Source organism: Charadrius vociferus, unplaced genomic scaffold (genome assembly GCF_000708025.1).
Source record: "Charadrius vociferus isolate BGI_N301 unplaced genomic scaffold, ASM70802v2 scaffold136, whole genome shotgun sequence".
NCBI classification, from domain to species: domain Eukaryota; kingdom Metazoa; phylum Chordata; class Aves; order Charadriiformes; family Charadriidae; genus Charadrius; species Charadrius vociferus.
The window spans coordinates 1,920,785-1,943,352 of NW_009648960.1; the positions used below are offsets into that span (position 1 = coordinate 1,920,785).

A 22,568-nucleotide genomic window follows, 5' to 3' on the forward strand; every position below is an offset into this window, starting at 1 on the left:
CATCTGGAGGTACCAAATGGAGTTTGTGAACTGAAAGCAAATTTCCATGTTCAGGAAATGGCATCAAATATAAAATGGCACCAGAAAAAGGCAAAAAACATATGGAGGTTAAAGTGGGAGCCTGGGAGTTGTGTTGGTCCACGATGGCTCCCCAAAAGGGAATCAGGGTTTGGCAGGTATCTTGTGACAAAATGAACCTGATTTACTGCTGAGGAGCTCCCTGGGCAACCCATCCCAACCACAGGACTTTCGCAGCTATTTCCAAACCCACTTCTCCCACCCCAGCTGCATTGCTGCACTTATCAGCACTGTGGAGAGTCAGGGGCTGGAGCAAGGGATGGGATGGGGAATGGGGAGCTTGAGGGGGAAAGATCAGCAGAGTAAAATACACCACAAATATATAATTTGGGGTTTTTTTGCTGGTTCACACACTTTATATTTAACAAAATAATTTTTTAATAATATAGTCTTTTACACATCAAATATTGTTTCTAGACCCCCCCCATTTTTTACAGAATAGGTTTGTTTTTTTTTTCTCACTAGTTTCAGGCACACTATTGTTGGAAATTTTTGAAACCGGATAATCATTGATAGGCAACAGCTTACAAAGAAATGTGGTGATGACTTCTTTAATGGTACCAGTTCAACTTGCAGGAAACCAATGCTCAGCCAAAGTATGGCAATCACTGCGCTAGTGCTCGTCCTACCCCATGCCCTCTGGTAAATGCCAAAAAGAGAGAAGAAATAAAAATATAAAGGCAACAGTGTGCATAAACCGAGATCGACCGTGCTGATCTGCTTCGGTGGAAGATGCTGTAAGGACGATCTGCTGCCATCGCTGTTAAGAGCAGGTGGTGGACTGACGTCTGAACAAAATAAGCACCATCACCCTAATGGCCATGACCAAAAAGCAGCAAACTAAGCGTGGACAGTGATGGGAAAGATTCCTGCGCTCACCTGGGCAGGGCAGAGCGGGGAAATGACATTGGTGGCTTTTCTCTCACAGTATCGCTTGGAAGCTGCAGCCTGAGAAAGCAAGAGGTGCCACTGCCAAAAAGCCCAAAGGAGACCCTTGGCTGCTGGCAGGGACCACAGGGACCTCTCCTCTGGACAGGCAGGCACATAGCTGCATTCTAGAAAGACTCTTCACCAGAAACCGATTCCTGCAGATGCGGCCAGCCCATCCCCAGCACCCCGTGCACCCCGGCTTGCTTTACTCCCAGCAGTATGGATGCTCCCGGGACTGGGGGAGAGCCAGGGCAGCTCCCTGGCACTGCAGCAAAGGGCTGTACCCATCAGCTGAGCTGGTTTTGTGGTGGCACAGCAACGGGATATTTCTGGAAACCTCCCTAAGGGTGATGGGCAGAGTGGGGGGTTCAGATATTTTAATTTTGACTCGCAGCAGCCGAGTCCTGCTGACATGAATGAAACGGTGCCTTTGGCTCCAGCGAGAGCAGCCTCGGCGCCGGCAAAACAGGGATGGGGCAAGGCAAGCAAGTGCCTGCTCAGCCCGAGAGTCATCGGAGCCGCAGCACAGCTGGGACACTCTTCCCTTCCACCACCGATGCCCCAGCTGGGCACCACGCAGAGACAACCCAGGGAATATGCTGCTTTCTTGGTGCCTTTCCAAGACTTTCTGGCTCACCGCCCCTGCTTGCCCGTGCAGCCGGTGCTGGCTCTGGCTCTGATCAAGGTGACGGTGACTGTGTAGGTGTCTTCGACGTTATTGTCCCCACTCAGTGGAGAAAGTGTAACACAGATACAGCTTGCGTCTTGGGTGTCTGGCTGTATATCTGTGCATCTAGCTCGGTCCTTCCGCAGGTTACATACTAGCTGGGGTTTTTTTAACCACTTCCTTCCCTTTTAATTTCTACCTCCCTCCTATCCCTACCGCCCTCTGCCTTATAGACACGACGAAAATGATCCATCGCTTCACTTATAGCTGCATCGCCCCGACGATCCCAGCTTAGGAAGAGGCTTTAAAAAAAAACCCAAAGCACAATAGCAAAAAACCTTGAATAAATAAACGTGAAAACCCTGCAATCCACATCGTAGAAAGTGAGAGCGGTGAATCGATCGGCGTCTCAGAGGCATCACAGGTCCAAAAACTTGCATGGGCCGTTTTTGCTTTTTCCTCCCCAAATCTGACGACCGCATCCCTACCAAGCACTGATAATTACAAAAGCAGAGTAGATACCTAGATACCGGTTACATAGTGTGTAAAGCGAGAGAAGAGCAGGAGGCGGGGGGAGAGGGAGACCCTTCTCTGCAAGTAAAATCTCTGCTTGTGTGAAATCCTCGCAGGTTTTGCTGGTGACCCTGTTGCAGCTGGCGGGAGGTCGACCGCATGTGCAGCGTTGAAGCTGTTCCTTCGTCATCAGCGTCATCGTCATCATTGGGTTGTTTGCCTGGCGGTGCTGCTGGCAGGGGGTTTTGCCACTACAGAGCCTGCTTGCCCTGGCACTCGCGCTTGGAGCACTGCGCCGGCTTCCACCAGTCCCCGTTGTGGCAGTGGCAGATGTTGCAGTCGTCCACCTTCACTTCGATGCCGGCGGGAATTATCGTGGTTCCTGCAAAGCAGTTTGGACCTGCAAAAGACACACGAGTAATAGTAATAAATACGTTTTTGTTGGGGTTTTTTTTTTATTTTTATTTTCAATTGGGTGTAGCAGTTCTGCTATAAGCACCTAGGAGCAGGCAGGCACTCAGCCTCAGCCCCTCACTGTGTTCTGGCCGCAACGTCGCCACCGCCAAAATCAGCAGCAACTCTCCCAGCTTTGCCTCACACCGATCACTTGTCTCAGGGGGTTTTTTGTGCTCTTAGGCACTGAAGAAAAAAGAAAAGGCCTTGAAACTTTCCTTCTGTTTCTGTACCCAACCCTAATACAAATAGAATTGGATGCCCCATTGATGCACCCAGCTTTTTCTACTTAGTTGCCCGCTAATTTAGTATCACTTTCTCCTAAGATTTGGCTGAGATGGATAAGACCATGAGGACAGGCATCAGGACACAGACCAGCCTTCACTACTCTAGCCCTCTGAGCCTGCACTGAGATGCGAGGAGCCAATTCATCCCCCAGGACCGCAGAAGCAGTGCCTGAACACCTGGTAACCCCAGGGACCCCCCCTCTTCCCCCCCCGGATGGAGGCTGTTAACTATAAATGATTGATAGCATCAAATTAAAAAAAAAATCATTCACCTCCCAAATAAGCTGATAAAAACTGTTTTTGTCTCAAGGGCGATTCCTTTAATCTGCTCATTATTTGTAATTTTTTTGGCTGCCTTATTACACAATATCAAAGCTGAGCAGCAAGTCAGCAAGGATCTTATTTTCCTCCTTCTTGTAAAAGCCCAGTGAATACCCATTGCCCAGCTGTCCCTCTGCAAATCCTCTCCTCCTCCTCTCTTCATTACTTAGCACTGGGAATTAATGTCAGAGCCAGCAGCACATGGAAAAAAAAAAAATCAGGGTGGTGGCATTCGTGGCATCAGGGAAGTGTGAAGACATTTGAAAAGCATCTCATGGTTCGGGTGCTGCTCCAAAATGTCACCCCTTGACCGGCCACCGGTTTTAATCTATGCCTCCGGGGCATGAGGTGCATTCGAAGGATGGGAGCGTGTACAGACATGAAACTACAGCCAAGTTGTTAGTGCTTAAAATAAAACTTAAGACTGTTTGAAAGGGAAAATAGGGTCTGCACGTGGCAGGAAACAGGCTGAGCTGTAGTCAACCCAGTGCTGGGGTTTCACGTTTTATAGTCTCAGAGAACTATCCATTTCAATCTCGCTGATTTATCAGTGCCCTGGCTTTATTAAGATGCTCCACAGGACCCTACGTCTAAGCTCAACAGGCCACAAGTTTGACAGGTCTGGGCTTAACCAGACGTAGGCAATTCAGGTCGCTGCCGAGCCAAATGGTGCCTGAATGTTTATTTTTAAGCAACCTCCCCCTCTTTTTTAAAGGGTCCATCAAATGCGTATCAACTCAACAGCAACTTTTCACGTCAGTCTTAATGAAGCCACAGCAGAAGGGCCTGAGAAAGGTGCCTCCAATGGCTCCTGTACCAGAATTTCGGGTGACTGGGTATTCCCCACGGTTGCTGCTCCCTTCCAGGGGCAGGAGCTGGGAAGGCATGCTGTGGTGCTGGGAAGGTCTGTGTCTCTCCATGAAAGGGGCATGATGCCTCCTCCTTCACCTGGTCTGCACATAAGTCAGTCGAGATGCCAGGAGGAAGCAGGTTTTTTGCTCCAAACAAGGAAATTCAACATCAGTTGTTGTGCTGGAGTTCAGCCTATGCTGGTCTGCGGGCAGTTGAGGACCATTGCACTGGGTGTGGGGATGTTTTAAGTCTGCTTTGAGCTGGGCTTTGGGCTGGACAACCTCCAAAGGTCCCCTCCAACCTCAGTCACTCCCTGGTACAAAGAATTTCAAAGCCAGGAGTTACTAGCCAAGGACACATAGGTATACAGAAAAGCCAAACTCTACGTATGCACAAATATAGATATATATTATATATGTTTTTCTTTACATGCATGTGGTTGAAAAAGTTATGACCCATTTTGGTCACAAGCTGGAGATTTCTGAAGTTGGCATCACTCTGGAAGACAAGATCCCAGTTGGAAAGCCTGTGATCCCAACTGCAGCAACTCTGGCAACCCACCAAAGCTGGGACTTCTTCCCATGGCTTTTGGGTCCCTGCGCCGGCCACGCCTGTGCTCTTCGTCACAGATTTTAATTCTCTGCTTCATCAAGTCTGGTGGGTGCTGTTGTGTGATGACACCCAGCGTGGGTTCTGCCATCAGGGTGGCTCATTTTCTGCTGTTCAATGTCTGGGGCTTAAATGCGATGAAAATGACAATAATTGCAGCTGGCCAGATTTAAAGTTGAAGTAAGTGCCTGTGCCTCTTTAATAGAGTACTCTGATTGCCTGTCGATGTCAGGGATGCCCAGGGTGGAGCAGCCTCCACACAACAGCCTGCTCTGTGCTCCCACGGAGCAAAAAATCCCTTTTCATTAAAATTTAAACAAAAAGCTTCCTCCAGGGATTAGGGTGGCAAGGAAAGGGGAAGATTGTTTTCTCTCTTGTTGCCCTGCGGCTGCCTGTTAATCATCTCATTTGAGAAGCCAATACTGCCTTGACACCCACACACGTCTCCAGACACAGCCTTCTCTGGGTGCTGAACGACGGCGGATTTATAGCACCACTGGCCCGTTCAATGCGGCTGAAAACATGTGGGAGGTGGTGGTGACGAGAGCCAGTGGGTTTTCTCACTTGCAGGTGGGCCAACCTTCGCCGCCCAGCCTGGGTTTGGGGACCCTGCACCCCCTCTGTTGGGTTTAGGCTGCCTCCCTGCACTGGAACGCCGCAGGGGGAGAGCACAGCTCAGGGTCGCGGTCAGCCAAGGGCGAGAGTGTTGGGACTAGCAAATGGGGAACTGCAAACTGGGGAAAAGCTTGTTTTTTCCTTGCATCCTGCTTATCTGTCCATCCCATGGCTGCTCCACCATGGTCACAGCTGTCCTTCTGCCCTTTCTCCTCCTCCTGGCAGCCTCAGGTCCCTTCTTCCTCTTGGGTTCCCCCAGGGGGGTCATTTGGGAAAAAAATAATCATTAAACACTCCTCATTAATGTCCCTATCCCAGAGCTGAGAAGCAGAAAGCAGAGACTACAACAAAAAGAGGAGATGGATGAGGGGGGTGTACTAAAAGCATCACCCATGCCTTTGAGGTCCCCGGTGGAGAGGGGATCACTCAGTTTGGGGACAGCACCAGAGCAGCAACATTGCTGCCCTGGACCAGGACACAGGGCTGGTCTGCAAAATAATAATTAAACACTAATAATCTGCCCCTCTGATCTCTGGCATCTAACCAAGCCAAGAAGGACCTGGCAAGTGCCTCTGTGTCTAACGAAAAATCCTTGGGATGCTGCCACCCCTCCCAAAGAGAATGGGTGAAGGGGAGAGGAAAATTTACAGGTATTTTGGATAAATTGCAGGGACTGAAGGCTGGGAGGAACATCGGGGGATGGCCAAACCAGCCCTCGCTGAAGCAGCACTGAGTGTCCCTGGGCTGGTCGGCTAACCATCACCTGAGCACACCTAAGGAAGGACCTGTATTCAGAGCCTGAACCGAGAGGAAAACTACAGTCAGTGGGTTTGTTTTCCTTTTTCTTGGCTTTTAGCATAACGGATGAAAACCTGGCTTTGGGCTCTACTGACATCTGCCCTCCTATGTAATATTTTGCTGCCATTTCAGGACATCCATCTCTTCTGTCAGACTTTAGTTATTTTAATTTAGGCCAATGCTACCACTGCTCTGGACCTTTTTTTTTTTTCCCCCTCAAAATAGCCACCTCTGCATTGCCAGTGTGAAATATTTCCTTTTGCACACCCCAGCAAGCTGGATGGAGCATTTTTGCATCCTCTCTCCCCACCCTGCTATCCCTACCCCTACAGAAATGTGGATTTCAAAGAGAAGGCAAAATTTCCACACTCCATTTCTGATAATTCAACTTAAATTCCCACTGACCAGAATCACTGAGGTCCAATTTTCCAGCACAATCACTGTCAGCCAGCCCACATTTTTTTGTATCTAAACCTCTCCCACCTTTCTACTGGAAAAGTGGATCCTGTCTGTCCAAAACGGGATGCAGTGAGCATCGTATCTGCAGCTGAGGCACAAGAAAGATGCACTCAGAGAGGGACACTGCTCTGCTGAAGTTTAGTGGAAAATATGCCCCAAACAGGTGGCATTTTCTGTGCAATGGCACAGCCACCGGGGAGTTTTCCTATGACCTCGGGCTTTTACAGAGCCGACAGCTAGTGCATTGCTGGACATAACATCCAGCACCCAGGGATGCTACGTGGCTTTGTGATGTGTCTTAGAGGAGCTGCAGCCTGTAAGGCCATTACTAGATCCCACAGCAAGAAACCAAGTCCTTTTTTTGCTCTTCGGCAGAGCCAACCAGATTCCTTTAAGTTCTCTAATATTTTTCTTCCCTCCCAACGTTTCAAAAGCTCCGTGCCCCAAACCCATGCTGCTGGGGACCGTCCTGAGCTTTTCTCACTGCGGAGGAGGAGCAGGCTGACACCAGGATCTGCCAAACTGAATTAAAAAAAAATCACAAAGAATGGGACAGAACAGCACAGCAACAGGGTTTTTTAATTATTATTCAAAGGAAGACACTGCTCACAAACATTTGATGACACGTCACGCACATCAAGAAAGTTATTTATGATAATAGCAGTAGGAACAAGAGGCTGCTTTGGGCAAGGGCTGTCGTCCTGGTCTTTGTAAAAACATCTTACGCCACAACTGCGATGAAAACAGGACAGTAATCACCCTCTTTTCCTTGCTCAGGGAGGCTGATGGGAGAAGTTAGCTGCTCCCACAGACAACATAATTGTGAGATTTGCTTTGCTTAACATAATTAATACTCATAAAAGACCACAGCACTCCAGGCTGTTTGCTAGAACAACTGTGAAGATTTTTATGGAGATATATTAGGGACGTTCAGCTGCTGTTTTGATGGGAGAGATGCGGCACAAAGAGAAAAATCATATATGGTTTGCTGTTTGGGAAGAGTGACAGCAAATTTTGCAACCGTACCTGTAAGACCAGATACCCAGGTGATGACCCACATCAGGTGCTGCTGAACTGCACCTCTGCTATGCAGGGATTATGTCTAAGCCCATGCGCTCCTGCTACGTCATGCAATGCTACCCAAGGGTGTGAGACTAAGTCCTCTTGGGACTCAGTGGCATGGTGGTGCTTCAAAGCATCCCAGAAACCCTCAGATCAGACACCATCGCACTGGAAAAACCTCACGTCCCAAACACAGGAGAAGAAGCCATCCCAGCTCCCCAGCAAACCATACCTGCACAGTCCCCACCACATCACTATGGGGGTGTGGAGGAAAACATCTAAGTTCAAGAGCTGCCTGCACAGACAGTGAGTTAAAGCTGGAAATAGCAAGAGTGTAGTGATAGGACGAGGGGTAATGGGCATAAACTTGAACATAGGAAGTTCCATCTTAACATGAGAAGGAACTTCTTTACTTCGAGGGTGGCAGAGCACTGGAACAGGCTGCCCAGAGAGGTTGTGGAGTCTCCCACGCTGGAGACATTCAAAACCCGCCTGGACGCTGTCCTGTGCAACCTGTTGTAGGTGACCCTGCTCTGGCAGGGGGGTTGGACTAGATGATCTCCAGAGGTCCCTTCCAACCCTAACCATTCTGTGATTCTGTGATTCTGTTTGATGCTCTCCAACACCAAGAGCATGCAGCATCACACTGATGCTTGGGAGGCGCTCGGTGCCAAATACCAGCCCAGCTCCTGGGGGCTGGGGGCTGCAGGCTGCTCCCAGTTGCTTCTCGAGTGGGTTTTACTGAACTTAAGAGCTTTGCCCATGGCTCACAGCAGCTCTGAATTTAGCTTCATGTGTGCAAAGAAGCAATAAAAGGAAATCAAATGTTAAGCATCAAGAGCAAGCACAAATCACTTCAGGCCAACTGTGGTATTCACATTTGCTCTAAATAGCATCTTGCACCAAGTGAAGCTCATCACCTTCACTGGAACTGCTCATGGTACAACTTTCTATTTGAGCAAGAAGTGGTATTTTCCTCTTAGTTAAATATTTTCTGACAATAATCCTATGTCTCCTGCCACTCCTTTAAGTGCCTCCCCATTCCTTTAGGAAATATTAACGCTGACACCAACAGAATTTAGTTTATTCGGTCAATGGATAATGTAAAGGAAAGAGGTGCTGATGGCTATGCTTATCTACCTCATACCGGTAGTTTAGATAGCTGCTAAACAGCAACTCAATTTAGCCAGCCGTCCCTGAGGCTCCTGCGTGATGTGCCCCACAATTAAAGTTGCAAGGGATAAGCAGAAGACGGTGGTGTTTCCTGACAGTATTTAGAAATGGATACAGCCTGAAAACATCCCCATGGACGCTCATTCAGCTGAATGAGTCTTGACGACTTTGCTTTTGGAGCCTGACCATGAATGCAGTAGGGCATGGGAACTGACTGCTGGCAAGCTGCACCAAACTGAGGGGAGCCATTTCTACTGAACGTGGCCAAATGTCCTCTCAAGTGGGAAGGTGGATTTTTCTTTGTGTGTCTCCATGAAACATGGTCTGCAGCATGACCATCCCATGCCATAGCTATGTAGTCTCCAGTGCCAGCACCCAGCACTCCCAGCATCGCTCAACTGAAAAAAGCACTCACAAAGCAACAACCAGGTGAGGATTACGCCCTGAAACCCACACAAGGATGCTCATGGACAACCCTCCAACAGAGAAAGAGGCAAAACACAGCAGAAATACAAGTGACCCCAGGCTCTGGCACAAAGGGCAGAAATCGCTGGCTGCCTGCACCTTGTGACCATGTCCAGGCTGAACTCTGCGCTCAGGGGGAACTAAAACCAACATCTTGTTTTTAGTGATGGCTCCCCTTTCTGGAGGTTAACTCAGCTCCTCTCTGCTGATCCTGCAGGATCTTTTAAAATGTTCCTTTAGCTCTGTCAATGCTATTTATGCAACCACTTCAGATTGCAAGAAAATACCTCAATTTGTGGCTTTAATTAACGAGTCGAGGAGCGAAGAAGTCTTGTTTCTAGTGCCTGGTACCAAGACTGCCTGCCCCCTCTCTCTGGAGCGAGGAGAAGGCAGTGGGTGAAGCCGGTGGTGAGACATAAAGTCAGCTGCCAATGCTGAGCTTTGTCTTATTGAAAATTAAATTTGATGATCCTCTACAGGGGGTGCTGAAAACCCCACCAAAAGATAACAGCCCTGGAGCTCTTTTTTGTTAGAAAGAGGCTGAAGGCACAGGTCCTGGCTCAAAGCACCACTGAAGTCCAAGGGTGAATTTGAAACGGGGCTGCCACGACTGTCACAAGCTTGTGGGGGGGTGAGTTTGCACCCTGATAGTATCCAGGTCTAACCCCTGGTCTGTGGCTACTTGCTTCTCAGTGGTGGTAGGAGGGAGGGAAGTATCCTGCAGTTCTGCTTTCTCCCTGCTCCCAGAGGTGATGTCCATGTCCCCCATGCTATGGAGGACACAGGTGTTTGCAGATTAGAGGACATCTATTCATCCCACAATTTCCCAAGTGTCAAGTGAAAATACCCACCCTGGACTCCCCTGTAGCACAAGTCCATCCTCACCCAACCAGCACAAAGACTCCTGCAGGGCTGGAAATGGGACCATTTCAGATCAGTGCCCCCATCCAGATCACCGGCAAGACTTTGAAAGCCCCTTTCCAGCCTGCTCACCCTCTCTGGCAGCAGAGGAGCTCTCCTAAGCTGCCTGCACCCAAATGTGAAAGATGCATCAATGCCTCAGCCACCAGCCCAATAAATCTGGATGCTGCTCCATCTTTGGGAGGGACTAAGAGTCAAGTCTACCAAACCACACCAGCCTCAGCACTGCAAATTACAAATCCCTACAGTGGGCAGGCAGGGGATGCTGGAGGTGTCAGTCCTCGCCGCTGTAAGCAAAACGCTTTGCAGAGCCATCTGCCACCCCAAATGCTAATCAGCTGCACATCTCAGCTTGAAAGTGCTGCATGCTGGAGCACGTCAATATTTTCAGTGTGGGTAGGTGAAAGTTGGTCACCAGCACAAACACGCCATCATCTGCTGATCCCCTGCTGCACTGCCACAGACCTGTTGGATGGCAATAGCATCCTTTGGGTACAAGGAAGCCCCACCCAGGCAGAAAGGTGGCATCTCCATCCAGCAGGAGGGGAGCTACGTCTCGCAGCGGGGACGGTGGCAAATGGAGGGGAGGAAGGCAAAAGCAGCACTGTCTTTTTGGCAATGAGCCCACGAGAGAGTGGACGCTGGGATGAAATCACTAAGGGTTTCATCCCATCCTCCCCCATGAGTTGAGGGATGAAAACCAAAGCAGGCACGGAAGGTTTTAGGGAGGAGGTGTGAGAGAGCACAGGGCTAGTGGTGGCCTCAGCAGCTCCCCGGCCCCTCTGCCATTCAAAAGCACAGGAATTCCTCTACGCATCTTCTTTTTTTTTTTTTTTTTTTTTCCTTTTTGTTGCTGTTGCTGTTTTAAAATCCCAAAAGAAAGCCTTGCACAGACCCGAAGTATGTAGTGGGGGGGGTGTGTCTATATACATACAAGCAAAGCCAAGGAAGTTTAAAGAACACATTTCCCACAGACTTTTTTGTCATTGTTGTTGTTGTTGAAGTGCTTTCAGCTAGAGTTTTCCTGGAAAGGCAGAAGGTCTGTGCAAGCTTTCCCACCAATCTCAGCCTACTCCAGTCTTTATTCGCCAGCGCAGACAGTATTTGCTTATCTGAAAAGAGCTTCCGGTGAGGTGGGTATGTCTATTCCTGTCCTCTCTGCTGAAAGGAACCAAAATATGGATTCATGCAATGATGGATCAAACGATGTTTCTGTGATAAGGCCACCTTCTGCCTGGGATGTTTCTACTTTAAGGCAGAGTATCGCATGATGATGGCTCCCACCCGTGATAACAGATGTCACCTCCTCAAGGTGACCCCAAGGTGGAAGGTTCACTCTGCTTTTGCCGCCTTGTCCAGTGGAGAGATGGCACCTCCAATAAATGCCCCAAATTTAACTCTGTTGTCTAAAACATTGCAAAATGAGAGCCTCTTCTTTTTTTTAGCTGTGGACAAAACCCCTAAAAGCTCTCTGGAGTCAACTGGTGGTATCTCCTAGTGATCCATGAGCTTTCAATCTTATGCACCATTGCCCCAAAGAATTAATCTCCTCCAAAGATGATCTGCAGCTTTTTTCCACCCTTCCTGAATATTTCACTCCTCACAAGACGATGCTAACAGCCCTTCTCAAGCACTGCCTATTTACATGAGCAATTTTTCCAGCCATAATTCACATTGCTGGGTGCCTGAAGACGCCTAAAAGTTATTTAATCTCTGCATTAAAAAAAGGTAATATCTGCAGTATCCTTCTCCAATCTAAATCCAAGTTGCTCACCTTAAGCGAGCCTTACATCATTAAAAGAAGTGTATTAAAAAGGGAAGCCGACCTGAAAAGCTACATTCAGGGCAAAAGGAGCTTTTCCACTGACTTTTGCCAGTGATGAAGCCGGCACAAGAAGTGAGATAAAACACACCTGCAGCTCTCAACCAGCCCAGCAGGATGGTGATCTCCTGGTGGCCCCATATCACCTTCTGGCTCTCCCCATGCAGAGATGTTTCATGTCATCCAGGCCTTGCTCAGACAATCCCAAGCATCTGCTGCCTTGGAGTCTAACAAATGCAGGGGGCCCACTCAAGTTCCCTAAATTATGACCTGGCTCCCAGTGACACAGACTGATTTAATCCTCACTGCTTTGCACGACGGTTAGAAAATTACTGATAGTTTGTTATCCGTCTTAATCAGGATCAGCAAACAAATGAGGGACAGGGAGACATCCAGAAGGGAATACACCACATTACTCCTCCTTATTGATAGCACAGTTACTTAATTTGATGTGGAGACATAACTTCAGGCATCACTAAATACTGCAGCAGGACTGTTTTGGGGCAAGGAAGATCTATGTGTGCAATTTAAAAGCAGTCTGTTTAGGAGCGGTGACGTCTACCAGCACCGATACAGATCTGAGCTGTGTGGACAGACTTGAGATTATCACTCAGCAAGTTAAATAAAGACAGCAGCTCTTCGACAGTTAAAAAGGACCAGGTGAAAATTGCAGCCTCGCTTCCCTCTTCCTCTGCTGCGCTCATGGGATGAGCATGACGATGGGGGACCAACCCCAACCTGCCCATCCCTGGGCAGCACCATCGTTTGCTTTCTGACATACAGCACTGCCCGCACCAGGGCAGCAGCAAAGCTCGAGATTAGACATTTGGCACGGCTCCCTGCAGGGAAGGCGGCATGGAGATAACGGAGAAAAACACATCTGCAGAAAACAGATCAACCACCAGAGGTGCCAATGACTGACAGCTGATGCTGCCGCTGGTAGGTACAAGGGGACGCCAAACTGGGCAGTTCCCAAGGTTAAAGCCCAGAACGAGCTGAACTTTTCCTCCATCAGGAATATTGTGGATTGAGATATGGTAATAAACTACTGGGAGTCTCAACCATGAGAATGAATCTTTTTAATGGGTTTTTATCAATCCAAGACTAGTGCTGATAATCTAATAAAACTGATCTGGGTATGCTAAAGAAAATAGGCAAGTGGTACATTTCCCACTGCTTTAGATTAAGGGTATTTGTCTCATCTTCTGGGCTTTTACCCCAAACCCGTGCATCCAGCCTGTCTGTTTCTGATCCCAAGTGCATGAAAACCAACGCTGGGAGCACACCTGAGCACACGTCAAACTGCTTACAAAACCTCTTCCCCCCATTTCCCTATTTTACTGGGTTTCTAGCCCAGTGGCGGTTTAAGGACTGTTTACCAGCAGGGTTAGGCATTGCTGCAGTGCAAAGTAATAGCTAATATCAAATTCATAATAACTGACCCTTTCCGCTGATTTAATAACACACCTGACCCGAGGCCAGCATTGAAGTCGAACCACTGCCACCATAGACACGGAGGAGCCAACACATGGAGTGTCTCAGGATCAGCTCTCAGGCAGCAGAATAGCAAATCGCAGAGCTACAGACCTAGCCTTAAATGTAGGGTTCTCCCCAACTCTTTTAATATAAAATGTAGGTTGGCATTTTCAAAGTCACCTATGGGACTTGTGCATCAAAGTCCTCTTCATTTTAAAAGGATCTACGTGTGCAAATACCTTAATCAGCACCAAAAATTTAGGTTATGGTAAAAAAAAATCCATAGGCAAGGTACTCACCGCTGCACAGGCAGATACTGTGCATATAAAACAGCTTTTCTGAATCAGATTTTTGCTGTGTACATTCAAGGTTGAAGAAGGAAAATAGTAACACCTCAAAGACAGCAATAACCATCTATTCAAGTGAGAAATGCATGTTTCAACATTTACCTGACCAAATGAAAAGGATTAGCTCTTAAAAATCTCTTTGCAGACAGCATAAAGCTTTGGGAGAATACCATAGATTTTTTAAAAAATATAGGTAGATTTTAATTGCAGGCAATGAAATCAACTCCTAGGTCATTATAACCTTTCAGGTAAGTAATAGGCTTTTAAAAACTTGTCTAAATAGATATTTCCCAAAATGAACTCCAACGGTGCTGAAGGTACATTAATTCTTTTAATGATTCAAACATGGCAAATAAGGGTGGGTAGGTTTTTTGGAGCTGGTATAAAATAGATTAATTTAAAAGAAATCAATTAATAAAACACTGCATCAGCTAACAATGTTACCAATAAAATCAACAGCCAAAGGGTGGAAAAGTTGGACCTTCCAGAGACTAAACCTTTACGTGAAGAAATATATACCTGCAGGGTATAACATCCCATTGTGTTTCTGCTGCCTTCACCTTGCCAGCTTAGGTCCCAAGAGCAGCCATGGGACAACACGTGCTGTGGGACAGGCTTGGTCCAGGTGACTGCGCCCTTACAGCTGCTATTTCCCAGGTCACCCAAGAAATGAATTGGGATGTAGAGCGGCAGAATCGGGCAGTGACTTGGCTGGATGTTCATCCTGCCCACTGCAACCGTGTTGGGGCACCTCCCAAGTCATCGTCCTTGGACACTGGCAGGAAGCAGCAGCTCCAGCAAGCAGCAACAGTTCTTCGTCCATGTAGACGTGAGGGGAAACCCTTATCGAGGCAAGCAAGTGGCAAAATAGCCCTCGACTGCCAAAATACCAGGTCTTTGCTCTCTGCCTGAGTATCTCCATTCAAAGACAAAGGTTAACAACAAAAGAATAACAGCTAGGACTTTTTCTCTGCGTCTTTTGAGCTTTTATCCAACTTATTCACCTCTTGGTTGTGCTCGGTGTGAAAATTTAATGATTTTTATGGCCCATTTTAACATTTTTATGTCTTTTTCCTTCGGAAAAAAATCCCACATTTGGTGTAAGAATTAAAACAGTATTTCATCCTTAACTGCAATCACAGATGATGTATGGAAGAGAGCTGGCTGCATGTCAACTCAATATAAAGCCAGAATTGAATCTAACTTGGTCACTACAGCTGTGCATGATGTTTTATGGGGTGAGTTTTTTTCATATCAGTCATAAATGAAGTGGAAACTGTGACTGTGCTACTTTTGTAGAAAACAGGAGGAAAAAAATGCAAAAGGGGTGTGGGGAGAGAACCAGTATTACTATACATTTGTAGTTGTGCTTTTAGATGTGCAGTCTACTGAAAACTCAACCCAACCCACCATTAGGTAACAAAACTACAGCAGTTAATGCACGGTGACAGTGGCACCACCATGCACATCAGTTGTGGCAATGGTTGCCCGTTGGTATGAGTAAACCTCTGTGCAAACCCCTTGCCAAGGGGCACAAGGGTTTCTTCAGCTGCAGGAAACCATGTGCCGAGGATGAATCTTCAGCTCCTGTCTGAAAAGCAGAGCTTCATCGCAATCCAGATGGCTGCAGGAATGTGTCAATTGGTAGAAAAATGCCTTTATGCCTTTCCGCCAGTGTGAGATGAAATGTGACGCTTTGAGAGCATCAGCAATGGTCCTCTTTTTTTTTTTTTTTTCCACCTGGCGACAGCTTTTTCTGATGAAGGTTTTGAACATGGGATCGTGTTAGAAATGGAACTTCAAAGCAAAGCAAAAACTTTTCATGTAAGAAGAGAGCTGCTGTTGAAACCATTTCTTTCTACTCCCGACTCATGTTTGAGTTGGCTTTTCTGCTGCTGGTTTTAACAAGAATCCAATTCGCGCACTTTGTGTGACACAGCAAGCCCGTCTCCTGCTGTCTTCATCTCCATTCTCATCCTCCTGGCCTCCACAATGATGGACACAGAAATGACTGGTTATGAGCAGGTAAGACCCAAGTGAAAGGTGAATTTAATGAACATGTATGTATATAAAACCTAAAAGTCTAAGTCAGTCTCCAAAGGTTCCCTTTCCAGTCAAAGGATGGACTCTTCTGGAGGGTGCTTAACAGAGCCAAGCGGCATCGGCCTTTGGATTTGCCTTTTTTTATCCTTACAAATTTGCTAAATATAATCCCGCCCCAACCTTCAGGTCAGGCTGCAGTGGCAGAGCTCCTATTTCTATGTCAATCTGTACAAATGGTTGATTACACAGAGAAAGGGAATAACCACAATGGCAGAAACATTATTTCTTAATATTTGGGGAGAATTTAATTACTTGCATGGGACATGGAAAAATAAACGTGAGAAAACACCTCCCCTCCAACCCCACCCCAAGCCAATCTGCAGCTCCCGATGAAACAGGAGGCAGTGGAAAGGACAGGGCAGGATGGATGGACCTGGAGGGCACACATGGGGAGAGCAAACCACGCCAAGGACGGGCACACCTTGGTCTGGTGGACAGATGGAGGCACACAGAGGTTGGTGCTTCTGGAATAAACAGGCCCCAAAACTTTCTGCTGGGACCTGCCCCAGTCTCTCCAGCAGCTGCAGAAGCAGCTTTAATCCATGTTTTCTCCCCAGATTTTGCTCTTTCGAGGACCCATTATGCTACCTGAATTTAATGGTATCCATGACATTTGCACAATGCTTTCTGATGGTGCCGTGCAAAGAGTCAGGTTGCTAAGAAAAATAAAATGAATGGTGCTGGTTTTGCATGTGAATAGTTGCATTTAACAAAATCATCAAATGGAAAAGGATCGTTCTTTTCTTTGCTAATAATTCTGGGTGCCACTACAAAATGCATTACCACAATCTATGTGGGCTTTTATGCTCCAGCAGATGCCATGTGATATTATGCTGATGTGCCAGGACAGGATAGTTATTTTGCACTGGAAGGTAGCAACTAGGAACGATGAAAGGCTGGGGAAAATTTGTGGTGGATATATATGGTTCTGCATCCCTCCCCCCTAAATTTTCAGAATGCTTCATTACCCCTCGTTCTGCCAGTGTGTTTTTATTACTTAATTACTGGATAAAACTATTACTCACTCTCTGGTCTTGGTGGCACTGAATGGCTCACAACTGAGAGCCTTCTGTCATCACAACATCCCCATGGTGCAGGGACGTGCACAGGGGAAACTGAGACACAGAGGCAGTGCCCTGCTCGAGGGGCAGTGGGTTATTAAAACTAAACCCACGGCAGAAGCACTAAGCACTGCGTTGACCTGATGTGCAGCCCTTACATTTTCGTCTCTTGTTGGAGGTCTACAAGTTTTGGTGTTTGGTTACGGGTGTTCTGTAGTGGTGCAAAGATGCAGGGTGACAGTGGTCCTGGCCCAGGTAGAGGTGGGGAGGGCAGGGCTTTGGAGACCCCGACCCTAGTTCCACCTCCCGTAGACAGACAGTGCCCAAAAAACCCAACAGAGTCATCCCACTAATGTGTAGTTGTGGGTTTACTGGGGGAATGAAACCGGTCGTTGCCTCCTTTCACTAATATTTGCAGTACAGGGCACAGTACTCAGCTGTGTGATGGGGACAGCTCAGGGCAGCCCAGCAGCAGCCCAGTTGCTCCCGCTGGAGGAAATGCTCAGATCACTCTCTGCCCTTCAGCAGGCAACTTTTTTGAACAAAACTTGTAGGAACATGACAGGTTTGAGGCTGCAAACTGCGTTCTCAAATGTGACTGAAGTTGGTTCAGATCTTATTGGCAGGGGGAAGGGACTGCAGGTCGGAGCAGCGACTGTGATGGACAGTGAATGGACAGTGATGGACAATGACGGACAATGACTTCCAATTGAAACTCCCCTTTTCTGAGTGTTTCCACGCTCTTTAGCAAGTACTCCTTGCCTTGTTTTTCCTGCATTCATTTTGTCCTTTAGAATTATTTTTTTTAAAGCCAGAAGGAGGATTTAGACATTAGAACAGCTACTGACCTGATACAAGTTAATGATTTCATAAAACGCCTAAAAAATGCATTACTTTAAAAGATTGATGTTTCCTATTGTATTTTTTCGATGCCAATTAATTACTTAATTCATTAGCAATGTAACACTAGAATAGTCTTTGAAAATCCGGTGCTTTGTGTAGATGCCTTTAATTATGGATAATTAAATACTGTGGAAGGACCTGATTATACCTCTGAGCATTTTCTAATCTGGAAAATGAAACACACTCTTGTACTCTTGAATGCATATAACAAAAGCTGAGCTCAACAACTGCATGCAGGAAAAAAAGATGGAAAAAAAAAAAGCACCCCAAAATCCAGACCAGTCCAAACCCCTACAAGTAATGGAGGGTAGAAACTCCTGGGGAAGCTCAAGGGTTTTGTGCACACCTTGTCTGGATGACTTCTCTGCATGGGGTTGTACCCAGTCCCTGCCATGTCAGGGACAGGAGCAGAAGCTCAAGCAAGCTCAACACGGAACTGCTGCAGCCAGCAAGCAAACACGGGCTCAGGGCAACTCGGTGTTAACACTCACTAAAGTTGGGAACAGGTTTCCAGATGGCCCTTTGTACATATGGCTGCAATTGCCAAAACTGCTAAAAAGAGCAAAGCACTCTCCAAATGAAATCAGGGCTGACCTTGGAAGATGAAAACTCGCCAGCGCCAGAAGTTAGTCTATTAGTTTGGCTTTGCATTCATTCCCCTTCCTTTTTTCTTTTCTCCTTTTTCTCCTCTTTATTCCTTTGCAGCGATCACAGTGAGAAAGTCAGCATCCAGAAGGCTATAATAACCAGCATCGCTGTCTCAGAAAGGGTTTTAATCTCAGAAAAGAGCCTGGGAAATGTTTGTTTTGAAGACAGCATTACCCCAGCGCTTTCAAGACAGATCCCCTCCCTACTGCAGCTGAGATCCTGCAGTAGGACCCAAGGAGGTTTATTTTTGGCTCTTTTTGTACTTGCTGGAAAAAAGCAGGGGGAAAGGAGGGGCACTGATGTCTAAATAAAGCCAATATGTGCTGTCACGCCAGGCACCCTCGCTGCATACGCCTTCCCTTCCTCCTCCCCTCAGCATCTTATTTATACCACAGCCAATTGCTCCCAGCATCCCTGCCACTCCTGTACCCTCTGCAACCGATTGCCTTAATTAAAATGCACCAATTACGGTGCCGAGTGATAAAATGAGGCTGGGGGCTTTTCGTTGCTAGCAGTCAGTCCCGCTTGGCTGGCTGGGAGCTAACTTTTGCCGCTGTGCAGCCCGACCCGACTCCCTAATGAACGGGCAGGTTATCGATGCGCTGAGCACATATGCTGCAGAGTGGGGTCGTTAGGCACCGTATCACAAGTAAGCCATCAGCCAGCGAGACTAAATACTTATAGAGCGCACAGGCCAGGGCTCGGTAAACCTCCAGCGGATCAGCGGATGCTTTTGAGAACAAACAGCATCTATTTATACCCCCCAGATTCTTACATTGCATCCTTCTTCCCCGGGCCATGAAGTGATTGCCAAACCCAGTGAATAAACTCTACCATCTTTACTGAAGGTATTTCTTAGCTGGAAAATTTTGGGAGAAAAATCAAGATGGGTCCTGTGAAACCTTCGGGGCAGGATGACATAAAGGTGACACATAATGTGCTTCACGTTGGCACTGATTGATCGGGAGCACCAAAAAGAGGGAAAATGTCACCTGTAACGCGCAGGCTGCCTGTTTGGGTTAAGGAGTCAAAGTATCAACTGCGACTTTGTGGTGGCTGATGTCCAAGGGTGGGGTGTTGCTCTGCCCTGGAGATGCCCTCCTGGGATCCACAGCCAAAATCCTCAGTGGAAGCAGCTGATCTCAGATGACAAATGCAGAAATTCAGCGACTGCGGGGTGAAATGCGCAACTAGACACTACAGCCTATCGGACATGTTATCGATACCACCCAGGGACCTGGTGCCTACAGTCATTTGTCAAAATCAGCTACCTGACGCTGCCAGAAAGGCTCCCTCCTATAGACAAGGGGTCAGGGACTCGGCTAGCCCTGCGCTAAGAGGTTACCTCCTCCCAGCATGATGGTGGTGAGGGTAATGCTGAAAGACAGGGGTGCAGCAGACACCACAAAGACAGCAATAACACCTTATTAAAGTGTACCATTACTGCAAGCCGTGCCTGCAAGCACCGCCAGACTCACTGCTGCTTTGACCGTGCCAGCTGGGAAAGTTTTGGACATAATGAGCTTATGTGGGGAGTTTTATTTAAATTTTTTTTCCCCAACAGATTAGTGGAAAACAAAAAGCCAATGATACGTAGCTCGTTTGCTGATGCCCTGCCTATTAATACATACAGTGATAGAGAACCATTGGGTTGGCCCCACATAGGAGTCTATTCCACACAAAACTGAAATTCAACCAGCACACGCAATACCTGATTTACTGCAGATGTCCCTGTGGAAATGTTTTGTGTACCAGAGCAGGCCATGCCTAGAAAGCCTGATCCTCAGTCGGGAGAACAAAACGCACCAATTTCCTTGATGCACCTTGAGCGTCACCTTCACATCTGTCAAATCCTATTCCAACAAGGAAAAGCTTTCAAACACCGCTTTGGAACCCCAGTGCATCCGCAGAGCTGGAACATCCCAGCCTGCTTGCTGGGCGCTGGCTGTCCTGGCCAGTCTGACAATGCCTGTCAGCATCCCACATGAACCTGACAAGCACGGTCACTGCTGCTGCTCCCAATTAGCCGGTGCTCTCCTCTAATCTCGTCAGGATAGTCATGGCACTTTGTTTAACCTGCAGTTAGGAGAGGAAGTTTTTGTTTGATCACATGTGAACCCAAGGAGGGAGGGTGCAGGCAGCTCTTTCCTGAGATGGAGGAAGCAAACAGGGGAGAAGGGGCACTGCAAACTGCAAAAAAACCCCCACTATTACACGCAACAGAGTATAGAAAGTCCTGGTTCTATTGCTGGGGGTTTGTAATCCCTTCCTTTGAGGCCATTCCCCTTCCATCACCACTCCTTTAGATCCATAGATATAAGTTAGGCTAAATCTGTAAAGGAAAGCAATCACCTTTATTTCACTGGTTGACCCACTTGGAAAACCCAAGTGACCACTTGGGCAGGGAAGTCCTTCAAGTACGGGTGAAACTGTTCAAGAAGCAGCTCTGGGAGGTTCGCGCTGAACACTGACAGAGCTGAACCCAGCACAGCCCCTCCGTGTTTCTCCGTCCCTTACTCAGATTTTAGCAAGGTATTTTGGCAATAAAATGGCAACAAACCAAAGGAGGCAGAGCAGCAATGTAGGGATGTGCACGCAGACCCTCCTAGCCCAGACAAGCAAACTGCCTTCACAGATAAATGTGCCCTGGGAGGACGCCGCCTGTAACTTCACCATTCATCCCAAGGGGCAGTGCCACCTCGCAGGGGCGACGGCAGCAGCATCCCCCAACTCGGAGGGCAGGAGGCCAGCTTTACACGGGCATGGGAACTGGCCCTGGCTATTTTTTGCTTGTAAAAACTTGGTTGCTGAGCTGTTAGATGAATGAAAGAGATGGCCAAACCCTCAGCTGCTGAAAAAGTACAGATGTTTCCCTTCGAGCAAGGCCTTAGAGCCAGTCTTAAAAACTGGACCACAGTGTATTTGCTCTCTAGGGAGGGCACAAACGTAGCCGAGAAAAACTGTGGTTTCTGTGCAAAACACAGCAAATATATCTAATTGTTACTATTGTGGACAGGCTTCCATTTTTAATCACAGTTTTCCAAGTTCTCAATAATTACCGTTTGACATTTCCTGTAATACATTTCTTTTTTGTAAATTGACACAGCTTGTAAAGTAACCAAAACTTCTCTCCCGCCGCTTTCCCTGTAGCACGGCGAGGGCACCAGAGCCTCACACGCATCAACCGTGGCATGTCAAACAAAAGCAAGCTAAATTAATTCATTAATAGCTGGTAGCCACTGCCCTGATCCGTAACCCAGTGGGCAGGTCTGTGACTGCCGTGCCGTCGGGAAGGGGCTGGTGCCCACACTGCCCGCGCAACTGCTGGTCTCTGCTTGCTGGGAGATAAGGAATGACACATTGGCTGCTGCTGAGGACCTGGTTCAGATGAGTAATCTTCATGCAGAAGGAGTCCCTTGGACGTCAGCAATGGCTGTGATGAGTCAGAGATCAGAGAATGAGGCTTTTCTGGAAGGAACACCCAACGTTGGCTCGACCATCATGAAATCAGAGCCTTTGACTTGCAAACTGAGCTGGCTCGGCACTGAAATGCTGTGTGTCGGAAGCAGTGCGTTCCTCAGCCTTGACTCAGACGCAGCCCGAGGAGCTGACGGGGGAATTATTTACTCCCCGTTTTTTGTTGCTGTTTCTGTAAGCAGTGAGAGCTGAGAGGGGACAGCATGAAAGCATGCTTGTATTTCAGTTCACAATCCAAAAACCAGGCAAATGCACTGACCTGAGCTAATGAGACTCAGGACTACTGAAGCAAAATCGAACGAGGGCTCTTCCACCCGCGCCTCCTGACATTTCCCATGCATTTCAATCAGATGAGAAAGTGCACTTCCAGGTGCTATTTTGCAAACAGCAAAGCCTGCGGGCCTGATCCCGCAAGATGCAGAGTGTTTCCCAAGAAGCGCCGGATGCCAGCAGCCCTCTCCAGTCAGGCGTGAAAGGTGGTGGCCCCAAAGGCATCTCACCCCAGAGGAGTATTTCAATCCCATCCTG

General features: G+C 47.6%; 1 protein-coding gene across 1 annotated transcript in view; it reads right to left on the reverse strand.

Annotated features, from left to right (window-relative positions):
- Positions 1 to 2,439: 2,439 nt before the first annotated feature.
- The window catches only part of VWC2L (von Willebrand factor C domain containing protein 2-like), a 50,788-nt gene continuing 30,659 nt past the window's right edge, over positions 2,440 to 22,568 (reverse strand). The window contains exon 3 of the mRNA XM_009887568.1: positions 2,440 to 2,588. Coding sequence (XP_009885870.1) covers positions 2,440 to 2,588 — 149 coding nt within the window. The remainder of the gene's footprint in view (positions 2,589 to 22,568) is intronic.